This window comes from Chlorocebus sabaeus, chromosome 22, assembly GCF_047675955.1.
Source record: "Chlorocebus sabaeus isolate Y175 chromosome 22, mChlSab1.0.hap1, whole genome shotgun sequence".
Classification (NCBI taxonomy): Eukaryota; Metazoa; Chordata; class Mammalia; order Primates; family Cercopithecidae; genus Chlorocebus; species Chlorocebus sabaeus.
In genome coordinates this window covers 94,775,239-94,787,916 of record NC_132925.1, presented here as the reverse complement: position 1 = coordinate 94,787,916, position 12,678 = coordinate 94,775,239, and the positions used below count along the sequence as shown (strand labels likewise).

Here is a 12,678-nt window from a genome sequence, read left to right as displayed (position 1 = left end):
GTGTGAAGCTTCTGTGAGTTAATGTCAGTGAACAGCCAGCCTCAGCCCCTACCCAAGGGAGCTGCTCCACAGATGTGATGACAACCACCGTGTGTTTCTCAGAATCCTAGGAAATAAGGGCCCCTTTCTAGAAGGCAGGGCCAGGATGCTGCGTGGGTGTTCCCTGGGCAGTGAGGCTCTGTGGCTCTCAGGCCTTCGTCCTTCTGCAGGCTTTTGTGTTTGTTTTATTTTTTTGGCACGCCTGCAGCCAAGTTGGGGAGGGTTTCCTGGACAGAGGTCCTTTGGCTGCTGCCTTAAGACGTGCAGCCTGGGCCGTGGCTGTCACTGCGTTCGGACCCAGACCCACTGCAGGCAGCAGCAGCCCCCGCCGGCACAGCAGCATGGAGCTCTGGGGGGCCTACCTCCTCCTCTGCCTCTTCTCCCTCCTGACCCAGGTCACCACCGAGCCACCAACCCAGAAGCCCAAGAAGGTTGTAAATGCCAAGAAAGGTAAGGAGGGGGACAGGGCCCTATGCCATCTTCCAGGGAGCAGGTCCCTCTCTCCTTAGTGTGCCCTCATGCTCCTTTCCTTCGTTTTCCTCCTTTGTGAGTCATCTAGGGAACTTGAGTAAAGTGGGCTTTGGGGCTTGGGGGAGTTCTCTCATAACAGAGTTGGTTGTCAGAATCATAAGAATCCCTGACCCTTAGAGTTGGGAAGAACCTTCCAGATCATCCAAACTGATCTTTGCTCTGCTCTTCTCCCCTCATCCCCAATATTTTAAAGAAACCAAACCTTTGGCCTGGGAGTCTGGTGGTGCTCAGCCCTCACCAGGGAGAGCTGCACAGGCTGGGCTTTGGAGGCTTCCAAACTGTTTTCTCAACTGTAAAATGGGGACAGTGGTATTTGTTCAAAGACTTCTCATGAAGATTTGATGATACAAAATATATAAAGGCACCTCACTTGTTGCTTGATGCACAGGGAAAAGAAAAGGAAGAAATGAATTATCATTTTCGTAGCATATCACAGCCTTCAGGAAATAAAAATGTAACTCAGACTAGTCCACCAGAAGCAACTTTGCTCTCCTCTGTAGCCTCTGGGGATTGGGGTGTCCCTCGGTTGCTTTGGCTACAGCAAGACCTGCCCTTGCAGCCCCGCCTGCAGTGAGGTCACCCCAGGCTGTGTTGAGACAACATCGGCGGAATGCCATGGCAATGGACCGGGCTGTCACCCCCACGGGGAGCAGAGGCTAGAAGAGAGTCCAAGGGGATGAGGGTGGGGACTGAGGCAGAGAAACAAGCAGCTGGGACCAAGGGCACAGAAAAGGAAAGAAGGGGCTCTGGGAGCCTCCCTCAGGCCCTCCCGGGGCTCTTCATAAATGGACAGTTGCCCACTGGCCAGGAACTAATGCAGTGCATAAAGGGACATCGGGGCCATGGGGCCCCACAACACTGTGACAAAGAATGGGGCAAATCTGACTGCTCTTAAAAAATCATCTTCGAGATTCAGTTTACAAAGTGAACAAAAAAACATTCAAAAGAGAATGGATGTGATGCTGACATTTGCTTTGAAAAAGGGATTTATATGAGAATTTTTACTTGTATATGCATAAGTTCTTTCTGGAAGGATCCACAAGAGTGAGTAACAGTCGTTACCTCTGGGAAGAAAAACCAGGGGCTGGGGGCAGTCTCAGTTGGGAAAGAAACCAGCTTTTTGAACTGTTTGGATTTTAAAAAATTATGTGTGTGTATTACCTTCCACAAAATGTTCATTTAAAAAGAGAAGACAATACCACGCATGGTTATATCTATGAGTATCAGCCAAAATCGCCACGAAGGGACAGCCTGTGTAAAAGAAGCAACTCCAAAGGCAATTCATAGAATTTTTGAATGTGGAAAACCACTGCCAGCTTCTCAAGTTTACTAAAGATTCAGTATTAATATAATTATATAAATCTTGTATTCACTCATGTTTAGAAAAAAAAGAAAAAGAGGGTCAGAGCATGTGATGCCTTGGTTCTCTCCAGCTGTCACACTTGAACCCTGGCCCTATGTAGTCTCCATAGAAGGGGCCCCTGGAGTTCCAGGCTATAGGCCAACAGAACCCAGGCCACCCAGGCCCTGCCTCTCTCTGAAACCCATGGCCGTCTCCCACCCACCTACATGGCAGGCACTTACGGAGCTCTTTCTCCACGTAGGGACCAGTCTGTATGCTGGGCACACAGCAGAGAAACACGGTCCCTGCTCTTAAGACATGAACCATGGTGGTTCTCACTCAGGCATCAACATCATCTGGGAGATACATTAGAATCCAGGTGCTTTGGTTAGGCGTGGTGGCTTAAGCCCGTTATCCCAGCACTTTAGGAGGCCAAGGCAGGAGGATCACTTGAGGCCAGGAGTTCAAGACGAGTCTGGCCAATATGGCGAAACCCTGTCTCTACTAAAAATACAAAAATTAGCTGAGTGCGGTAGTGCGCACGTGTAGTCCCAGCTACTCGGGAGGCTGAGGCAGGAGAATTGCTTGAACCTGGGAAGCTGAGGTTGCAATGGGCCGAGGTTGCACCACTGCACTCCAGCCTGGGTTACAGAGTAAGTGAGACTCCATCTCAAAAATAAATCAATAAATAAAATAAAAATTAAGAATTCAGGTGCTTGGGCCCCACCCCTGGAAATGCTGGTTTAGGGGTCTTGGTGAATTTAACATCTGCCTTTTCCACAGGTCTTCAGGGATTCCTAGGAGCAGCCAGGAATGAGAATTCCAGGAGCAATCTAGTTGCAGCGCTGGTGCCCAAAAGTAGGGGAGAAAGTCCACAGAAGGGACGGTCATGCCAGAGGAGACCAGTTGATGCCAGAGCCAAGAGATAGAGAGCAAGTGGCAGGACTGGCAAAGGAAGGGAATGCCAGCATATGCTAAGTCCTTGTCCTGGCCCTCAGGGTGGGTGAGAAGGGGGAGCCTAGAGTACTTCTGGGAGCTCATCTGTTCGCGGGGCCACATGGTCACACCTGACAGGGAAGCTCCGGAGGGAAGGATGGCCTCAGAGGAGTCACAGGCCTTTAGAACAGGGAATGGGGGAACCTGGAGGGCATCCATTCCAACACCATGCAGAGGGAGCCTTAGGCTCAGAGAGTGGGCCAGCACAAAGGCCTCCTGACTCTGCCCGGGGCTGTAGAGACACCTGCTCCCACAGCTTCCTCAGGTGGAGCCTAATGAGAGTAGCTTCCTGTTCCTTGGACAGTCCCTGGGGGAAACTTTGCACATATGGGTACCTTGGTGCAAATTACAAAAGGTACCTCCTCTAAACTGACAAATTATAGAAAGGCATCCCTTTTTCTGGTCTGACCCGGTCTAGCCAGGGCAAGGCTTAGGAGTCAAATGGGCCTTCATGTGTCCCTCAGTGGAATGCCCTTCTTCAGTGCCCACTTGCACAGCCTCACATGGCACCCTGTGCTGGTGTATCACGTGACGGGGTACAGTGCTGCTGTAACTGGCTGAGGCAGTCCCTGTGTGAGGCACACATGACCTCAGGCTAGTTGGCCAGCCCCAAACTCTGCCTTTTCTGCCTTGCTCATCAGGGCGTTTTTCCTCCTGTTCGGCAAGTTACATCACTAATTTCTGTATACACAAGCATGTGTCTTGCCTGTGATTCTTCTGCAAAGGCATCTTATGGGTGGACAAAGGCTCTGAGCTCAGTCTTCATGAGTGTGGAATGTATGCAGACACAGCCAAATGGACCATTAAAGTGTTTCCCCACCCACTTCCCCAAGCTGAGTGCAGCCTGTCCTGAAGCCCTGGTGTTTCAGAAAGACCAGGATCCACCCCAGGAGCTCTCAACTTACACACGCGTAGAAATATGCTTCCCCGCACCCTCAACTTACACACACATAGAAATATGCTTCCCCGCCTGCCCCTGCTGACTCCTACATGACTGGCTGCCAGCAGGACAGCTCCTGTTAGGAATCCGTTTGTGTGCCATGGGGAAGGTGGGGAAGAGCATGGCTTCAGAGCCATGTGCACCTGGGTTCCAGGCCACCCTGCCAGCTGTTGGCTTTGCCATCCTTGGCCAGTTGGTTCAGGGTGGCCTGAGTTTCCTCGTGGTGAAATGGTGGTGGTATAGAATGACATGTTACCTGTGCCATAGGGTTGATTGTGAGCATCACTGGGGTGACATGTAGAACAGCTTAGCCTGGAACCTGGCCTCTGTAAGAGTGGAAAACCTGGGTTCCTTCTGTCCTCACCTTATTAGTAGCTGTGGTGGGCACATACTCAGCCAAGCACTGAGGTGGGCAGCTCTGCGCCTCATTTCTCTTGGTCTTCTCCAGAGTCCTAGGAGGTGGGGCTATCATCATCCACTTCGCACACGAGGAAACCAAATCCAGAGAGCAGCTTGCCCAGGCCACCCGTGTCTGTGGGGCCTCCAAGCCCTGCACATGCGTGCCCCGGGCTGGAGTGCCTGCCTGCTGGTCTGTGTCGCATTCCTCCAGCCTGGGGAAATGAACCTGGGGGCCTCTCGAGGGCTCCTGCTCTGCTTCCTGTGCTGTGTTCTTCCCTGGAGCTGAGAAGATAGCTGGGTGCCGGGGGATCACTGAAGCCTGTGCCTACACCCTCACCCCAGCCTCTGCTAACCCCAATCCCATCTGATCCCCAGCAACAATCCCAAACAAATGCAGCACAGGAGCAAGTGAAGGATGGGCCCCCCGGCAGAAGTCACGAGTGGTTAATTAGACTACCACCAGTGGGGATAGAGAGAGAGAGAAAGTGTCCCAAGATATCAAGGTTGAGGGGAGTCTTTTCCTCTCATCCCTCTGCAGCTAAGGTAGGATTCTTCCCGCTCAGTCCCTGCCCCACCCTCACATATTTCCTCCTGCTTCATCCTAGATGTTGTGAGCACAAAGATGTTTGAGGAGCTCAAGAGCCGTCTGGACACCCTGGCCCAGGAGGTGGCTCTGCTGAAGGAGCAGCAGGCCTTGCAGACGGGTGAGTGCAGGCAGTGGCCTCTCTGGGCAGGAGTGCCTGAGAGAAGGGCTCGGGCCAACAGCCAGCAATGCGCTGCTCACCTCTGGTCAGGATCAGGGTCCTGGCTCCATCAGTCCAGGCCTATGGGTGAGGGCACCAGGTTCAGGGAGCCCCACCTCTTTCTCTCGGGGAGATCCCCTGACATATGTCTGCAAAACGCACCCGGATGTGCATGGCCAAATCTCTGGCCACAGCTGGGTGGTGTGGAAGTGAGGATGTCCCAAGAGGACAAAAAGTTCTCCAACAAGAATCCACTACTGCCCACCAGAAGTGACCCCGGAGTGCTCGATGGGGCAGAGGTAGTGGCCCACCCTCACAAAGCTCCCAGGAGCCCCTCACTCAGCTGGCCTCTGCAGCCCCAGGGAGCGCCACGCTCCTGTGTGTCAGCAGCTTTGCTAACACCATCTCTCTTAATCCTAACTATGCTGAGGTGGGATTTGTCGGCTCCATTTTAAAGGTGGAGCAACTGAGGCATAGACAGGTCCTGAACCCGGCTCATACTCACCTGGCTGGTTAGTTGACTTGTGGCAGAGCAAGAGTTGAGTGGTGGCAGCCTGCCCAGTGCCAAGCTGGGCCTTGGTGTTCCTGGCTCTGCACTAGCCAGCTGAGGGAGGATGCACAGAATCACCAAGAACACGGCCCAGGTGCATGGTAAGGTCATGCCCTCTGGCCAGCCTACCTGGCAGCCTATTGTTTCTCACTCCCCATGTTCCTGTCATATCGTCTGCATTTTCCACATACCTCAGATTTACCTACCTTTATGTGACCTCACCTTCCATTCCATGGAGAACACAGACTCACAATACTGATGACTATGTACATGTGAGCTCACTACATTCTGGCACTATTTGAGTACTTGATGCACGTTAACTCATTCACAGCAAACCCATGCAGTGTTCCTGTTACTACCTCCTCACCCTCATTTTCCACCAAGAAGTGAGGACCTTGTGACAGCCGAAAGGAGCAGAGCCTCATTTAGTTCTGCTACGCTGCCCCTCAAGTTATCAGTTGGGAATCACCTTGACTCCTCAGCAAATCTATAAACCACCCTGTGTCCACAGCCACTCTCTCACCTGTTGCTTTTGTGACCAAGGCCCATACATCTGCAAGGCCCTCCCTTCCCTTCCTGCCTCCTCAAAAGCCCCCAAAGCCTTCTCACTGGGCAGTTTTACACACTCCCTCCCACTCACACGCTTTCCTTCAGCATTCACACTGCCATCCTTCTGCACTCCCACCACAGGGCCTTTGCACGTGCTGTTTGGGCAACCTGAATTGCTCCCCCAAGATCCACCTAATAAATGCCTCCAGCATTACCTTCTCAGGAGTCACTAAGCCCTCATCTCAGTCAGGCTCCTCAGTTATAAGCTCTCTCAGAACAGTGTCCTTTCTTTTATCACATTGACTGCAGTCTGTAATGATATACTCATTTGCTGATTTGTGTCTGCTGCTTCCACTAGACTATATTAAGCCCTGAGAACACAGGGGCCATGTTTGCTTTTCATTTCCCTTGTATCTCCCACTACCTTGCCCAGTATAGTGCCTGCCACATAGAAACACCCAGTCAATCTCTGTTGAAGGAAGGACAAACACGTGACTTTGGACAGCTTGCTTGGCATGGCAGGTAGGAGGAGAGTGCTTGAGAAAGGGAGCATCTCCAGAGATGTTTTTGATTTCATTTAATACAAAACCTATCAGTGGCTTAAATAAAAAGTAAGTTTGCAAGTAGGTAGTTACAAGTTTTTGTTCAGAAGTTTCACCTCATGGTCTCAAGATGGCTGTTCCAACTCCAGGCATCATGAGTGCATTCAAGGCAAGGAGGAGGAAGAGTAGCCCAACCACATCTGTCTCATTTATTGGGAAAGTAGAAGTCTTCCACTTCCATCTCATTGACCAGAACTCTATCATATGGCCACCTGCAACTTTAAGAGCATCCGAGAATGTGAGAATGTAGCTTTTTCCAGCCTTTATAGTGGAGGTGGGCCAGAGAGAAGGGATTTGGAGGCAACAGTGCCCGGCATAGAGAGAATGTTTAGAATGAGCCCAGTGCCACTCTGAGCCTCAGTCTCCTCATCTGTAAGGTAGGCAGGGTAAACTCTAAGGTCTCTCTCACGTCTAAGCTCTGTGCTGTGCAAAGTCAATGTAACTCAGGCATCAATTGCCACCTGGGGTGAGGTGATGAGGTGGGGACCTCCCTGCAAAAAGTTCATGACATATGGAGGCCCAAAGCACCTCCCCCATGTCTGCTGATTTCTAGGAAGCTCCTGGCCTCCTTGGGACCTTCTCCTGTTCATTGTCCTCACAACCCAAAGATCACCTTGTCAATAAACCCACCCAAAGCATTCCAGAGCTCTGTTGACCTAACCAAAGAGTTGAAGGAATCAGGGGGCAAACTTTCCCTCCTCCAACCAGCACACACATGGGAGGTTCCCACCAGGAACATCTCTGCCAGGCACAAGGAGGCAGAGGTGAACCAGCCAGGGCCCTGCTCCCTGGGAACCTCAATATATTCATGGAATCACTTGAGCCGTTGAAAGATGTGTAGAAATCAGAGAAGATAAAGAGGGTTGATTCCAAGCAAATGGCAGGGCAGGAGCAGAGGCGTGGAGGACTAGCATAAATCGACAGGATCATGAATAGCCGAACCAGAACAACAAAATGTTAGCAGCAATGATAATATCAAGAGAAGTAGCATTGACTGAGGACTACCTATGTATTGGAGGGAGGTTCAGGTGAGGGTCCTGGGAAGCAACTCTGAGATGGAGTTTAACCCACAGGAGGCTTATCAGGGGACACCCTCAGGATCAGTCCCTGCTAGGGAAGGGATGGAAGGAAGCAGGAGTGGGCAGAGGGAGAAGTCAAGCTGCACTGTGGTGCCATGAAAGCCCCAGCTGACTACAGGGAGCCCTGATGACAAGATGACCCTTTAGCACTGTCCTGAGTTGGGGCAAGGGGGCTTATGGGTCAGTCTTGGGTGTAGGCTGCTCTAGGGAGGGGCACGGCTTTGGAAGAGGTGGTTGTCTTTTGCTGAGGCAGTCCCTGGAGGAGGCTGAGAGCTGAGGACTGTCTGCCTGCAGCACTCCCGGCAGCCAGGGCAGTGAGTCCTTCATCCCCAACCAAGGTCTAGGTAGCGTATCAGTGTCCCCAGCAGGAAGGAAAGGCAATGAAGGCCACTTGACTAAGCTGCAGGACAGCACGAGGTAGGGCAGCTGACTTGGGGCAGAGTCTGTGGGTAGACACCTCTGTAATGCTTCAGGCGCCATGTTTAAAGTCACGTGTGGTGTCAGATGCCCATGGGGACACTGGGATGCTGTTCTATCGATATTTGTTGAGTGAAATGAAAGTAACTGAGTGAATAGGAATGGGTAGAGGGGAGTGCAGACCTCCCCAAAAGTGGTGGGGTCACCAGGAAGAGGACAAATGCAGACATACACTTGTCTGTCAAGGTATTCCTCCCCACAGAAATCTTTAGTAAAAGATGAACGATTTATGCAACCTCAAGAGAAATCAGAGTATGTCTAGATATTTCAGCTAGAAATCAAGCTGACAATGCAAACTGCAAAACAAAAACAGATTCTATCCTCCTAACTTGACCAAATAGGTGCCTTCCTCACAACCTTTGGGGCCAGGCTCAAACTGAGAATTTGTGGACACCTCAGAGTCCCTTGCCTGATTGCTGGCCCCTGACCACAGCCTGTGCCCAGCCCTTCCTGTCTTGTCTCTTGCAGTCTCAGCTCTATCCTCCCAGCCCCACCCTACCAGCCCTCAGGAGAACTGACCCTGCAAAAGGCACTTGGCAGGCCCTGGAAGCTTGCTTGGGCTGTTTGGATAGGAATTTGGGGCCCTGGGTACCTGAAGTGTGGTCTAGGCTATAGGTGGGCAGCTGCCCTGGCCCTGCATGCTGCTTGATCTTAGGGAGGGGCGTGGAGGAAGGAGAACCAGAGCAGGTGGCTGTGGCTGGGCTCCCTGGGAAGCTGACTCTGAGACAGTGAATTTGTTAGGGCAAGCCCTGGGAGCCACACATATGGAGGATGGGGGGAAGAGGAATGGGCAGAGGGAGAGCTGAGCTGCAGTGCAGGCACAAGGCCAGCCTCTGTGACCCCAGGAGATGGGGTGGGTAAAGGCCAGAGATGACTGAGGTGGAGGCCTGGGAAGGGGTGTGAGCTGGGGCTGGGTGTTTCTGTAGCACAAGGGCTGCCTTTGCTCCCAGCCGCCAGGGGAGCACCAAGACCTCCTGAGTAGGGATCTGGATTTGTACCGCAGTGGCCACCACAGCCAGGTCCTCAAAGTGCAGGCACCATCAGGACCCCTTTTGCCAGGGCCTAGGGGCTGTCAGGACTGATGGGATAAACGGGATGGGATGGAGGATAGTGGGCCTGGTCTGGGCGGTTGGCTCTTTGCCTGGGGAACAGGGGGACCTTTGGTGACAGCCATTTCTCCCCCCTCCCAGTCTGCCTAAAGGGGACCAAGGTGCACATGAAATGCTTTCTGGCCTTCACCCAGGCGAAGACCTTCCACGAGGCCAGCGAGGACTGCATCTCGCGCGGGGGCACCCTGGGCACTCCGCAGACTGGCTCGGAGAATGACGCCCTGTACGAGTACCTGCGCCAGAGCGTGGGCAACGAGGCCGAGATCTGGCTGGGCCTCAACGACATGGCGACCGAGGGCATCTGGGTGGACATGACCGGCGCCCGCATCGCCTACAAGAACTGGGAGACCGAGATCACCGCGCAGCCTGACGGCGGCAAGACCGAGAACTGCGCGGTCCTGTCAGGTGCGGCCAACGGCAAGTGGTTCGACAAGCGCTGCCGCGATCAGCTGCCCTACATTTGCCAGTTCGGGATCGTGTAACAGGCGGGGCGGGGGCCTTGGGGGGCCTGGAGGAGGGCGGGGGCCGCGGGAGGCCGGGAGGAGGGTGGAGACCTTGCAGCACCCATCCCCTCCGTTCGCTTGGAGCCTCTTTTTGCAAATAAAGTTGGTGCAGCTTCGCGGAGAGAAGAGGCGCTGCAGTCTGTGCTGGGTCCGTGGGGCGGGGAGGAGGCCCCAGGAGCCGGCCTGAAAATTCCCTCCGTGGTGAAGGAGGCGAGAAGGGAGGCGGTGAAGGAGGGCGAGCGGAGCTACACGCACTTCATGCCACAGGAGGGTGGGAATGAGCGGAGGACTGAGGAGAGGAAAGCGGGAAAGAATAGGGAGATGAAAACGCCCGGGTCTGCTGCTAAGCACAGCACGGTTACCAAAGCCAGGAAACGAACACTGACACGATATTTTATTTACGTTACGGCCCTATTCAAAGCTGCAGGCTTCTTTTTGTAGAATCATTTCCATCTGCTGGAATCCAGCATCGCCCCCACCCCCTGCCCCATTTCTAGGGGGATGCCCCCACCGCTGACCCCTCCTGCTGTAGATCTATTTCTGGGAGGCACTGACATGCTGAGTCTTGCTATGGGGTCGGCCGGGAGTGGGAGCAGGGCCTGCCCACAGGGGAGATGGGCGTTCCCCTTCTCCCTCAGCACATCCCGGGAGCCAAATACCACGGCCAGCACTGTCCCACCCATGCGACTTTTTCCTTCCCAACCTTCACGGAAAGCTGCTCAGGGGTCCAGGTGCAAGCATTTTAAATACGTTGTTTTATTTCACCTGATCCACCCAGGACAAGCTGTGTTGTTATCACCATTTAAAATAAGCAAAGTGAGTCGTCGGGGAGGTTTGGTGACTTTCACTGGTCCTGAAGCTAGTAAGTAGCAGGGCCAGGATTTAACCCAGGGCTGTTTCCAGACCTTGGCTTTCCCACCACCCCTGCAATGCATGCTTCATGTGGCCGGAACATTCCTGAAATAAAACATCAGAGAAGTGGCCCAGTGGTCCTCAGAGGCTGTTGGCCAGCTCTTGGCCTGACCTAGCCCACCCACCCATCGTAGGCCCAGCTCTAGTGACCCCTCCTGGGGGAGTCTTCCTTAGCCTTCAGCCATGGCCAGTGCTCCATTGTCTGGGCTTCTGCAGTACCTTTTTCTCTCTGGTTGTCTTCTCTCTGGTTGTCTTGCCTTCAATAATAATAAGTGGATGATAGTTTGATTTGATCGATTGGGATGGGGTGGTTGGGGAGGCAGCTTACAGAGAACTATGTACATACTTCATGCCAGGCAGCCTCTTCCTCATTGTCACAGAAAGCACCTCTTGAAATTCAACAGTTGTTGGAGGAGGTGATGAGATCCATTGGCATAAGTCCAGAAACTGATTCAGAGGAGTGGTGTGGTATATGCTCCAGACCCCTCAGCAAGTGAGAGGCCACGCTTAGACTGAAATCTACATCTTGTAACTCCGAGTCTCGGATTCTTTTCATCCCCCACTCAGCTTTCTAGTGGGATATAGGTGAACAGGGTTTTTGTCGTTGTTGTTCTTTTTCGTTATTTTTTTGTGTTTTGAGACGGAATCTCCCTCTCTTGCCCAGACTGGAGTGCAGTGGCACGATCTCGGCTCACTGCAAGCTCCGCCTCCTGGGTTCACGCCATTCTCCTGGCTCAGCCTGCCGAGCAGCTGGGACTACAGGTGCCCACCACCATACCCAGCTAATTTTTTGTATTTTTAGTAGAGACGGGGTTTCAGCGTGTTATCCAGGATGGTCTCCATCTCCTGACCTTGTGATCTGCCCGCCTCGGCCTCCCAAAGTGCTGGGATTACAGGCGTGAGCCACCACCGGGCACGGCTGAATAGGGGTTTTTTAAAGTTCCGGAACTGGATGACTGCCCACAAGAGGGCACCCCTGCCTCTGCATGTGAGTGTGGAACCTGGCGGACTGCTGTGATGCTCTTTGGGAGGACAGTCGGCATTTTCCACTTCCAGCAGCAGGTGGCAGTATGGGCAAGAGTATCATCACCCATCTTTCATCTCCCTCCCATGTGCTTACCTCTCGGCTGCTGAGACCTGTGTACTTCAAATCGAGTATACCTGTCCTCCAATCTTGTCTTTATTTAAAAACTTGATGTGTTGTTCACATTTTTGGACATTAATTTTGATTAAAAAAACTTGCATTCAAATATTATTTCTCTTGCTTACTGAGTGTTGATATCCCCCTAAATTTTGTGCCCCAGGTGAATGCCTCACTCATCTCACTAGTCCCTGCCCTGCCTCAGAGGTACACAGTTTGGGGCATTTTCCAGGGGTTATACAAAAAATGATCGTTGTACTTGACTCAGTTTCTATTATTCTTTTCCTTTCAATTACTCCTTACTAGAATTGAGCTACCTTGGCGCAGGCCTAGGGAACAGGCTTTCTTTCCCACCTCCTTTTTTGCAATTGCCCTTTTCCCTTTTGCAAAAGAAAGGCCGGCTCTTCACCCTTCCTGCTTTTACCATGGGGTGTGCCCTGGTGTGTAAAAAATCTTGGGGATGCCAAACAAAAGACAACTTGAAATATTGGTTTAGGTGTTAAGTAAAAGGCTGTGTGAAAAATCCTTTTACAAACTTAGCGGTTTCCAATCCTTTGCCTTTAACTTCCGAGATGAGCTTAATCAAGTTCTCAGCTGATAGACCATATAAAGTAATTTCCAATGACAGAACACTTTTTTCTTTTTAACAATTTATTTTATTTTACTTTAAGTTCTGGGTTACCATGTGCAGAACGTGCAGGTTTGTTACATAGGTATACATGTGCCACGGTGGTTTGCTGCACCTATCAACCCGTCATCTAGGTTT

The 12,678-nt window shown here is 52.2% G+C and overlaps 1 protein-coding gene across 1 annotated transcript; it reads left to right on the top strand.

Annotated features, from left to right (window-relative positions):
* The first annotated feature begins 248 nt into the window (after positions 1-248).
* Positions 249-9,984, top strand: CLEC3B (C-type lectin domain family 3 member B). The gene is made up of 3 exons (XM_007983919.3): positions 249-489; positions 4,853-4,951; positions 9,438-9,984. The coding sequence occupies exons 1-3, from the start codon at positions 381-383 to the stop codon at positions 9,836-9,838; spliced, it is 609 nt and encodes a 202-aa protein (XP_007982110.1). The 5' UTR covers positions 249-380; the 3' UTR covers positions 9,839-9,984.
* Positions 9,985-12,678: the final 2,694 nt, after the last annotated feature.

Coding starts and splice junctions, on each gene's coding strand:
- CLEC3B (XM_007983919.3), top strand. CDS start 381: ATGGAGCTCTGGGGGGCCTACCTCCTCCTCTGCCTCTTCTCCCTCCTG. Junction 490..4,852: donor GGTTGTAAATGCCAAGAAAG/GTAAGGAGGGGG, acceptor GCTTCATCCTAG/ATGTTGTGAGCACAAAGATG. Junction 4,952..9,437: donor GCAGCAGGCCTTGCAGACGG/GTGAGTGCAGGC, acceptor CCCCCCTCCCAG/TCTGCCTAAAGGGGACCAAG.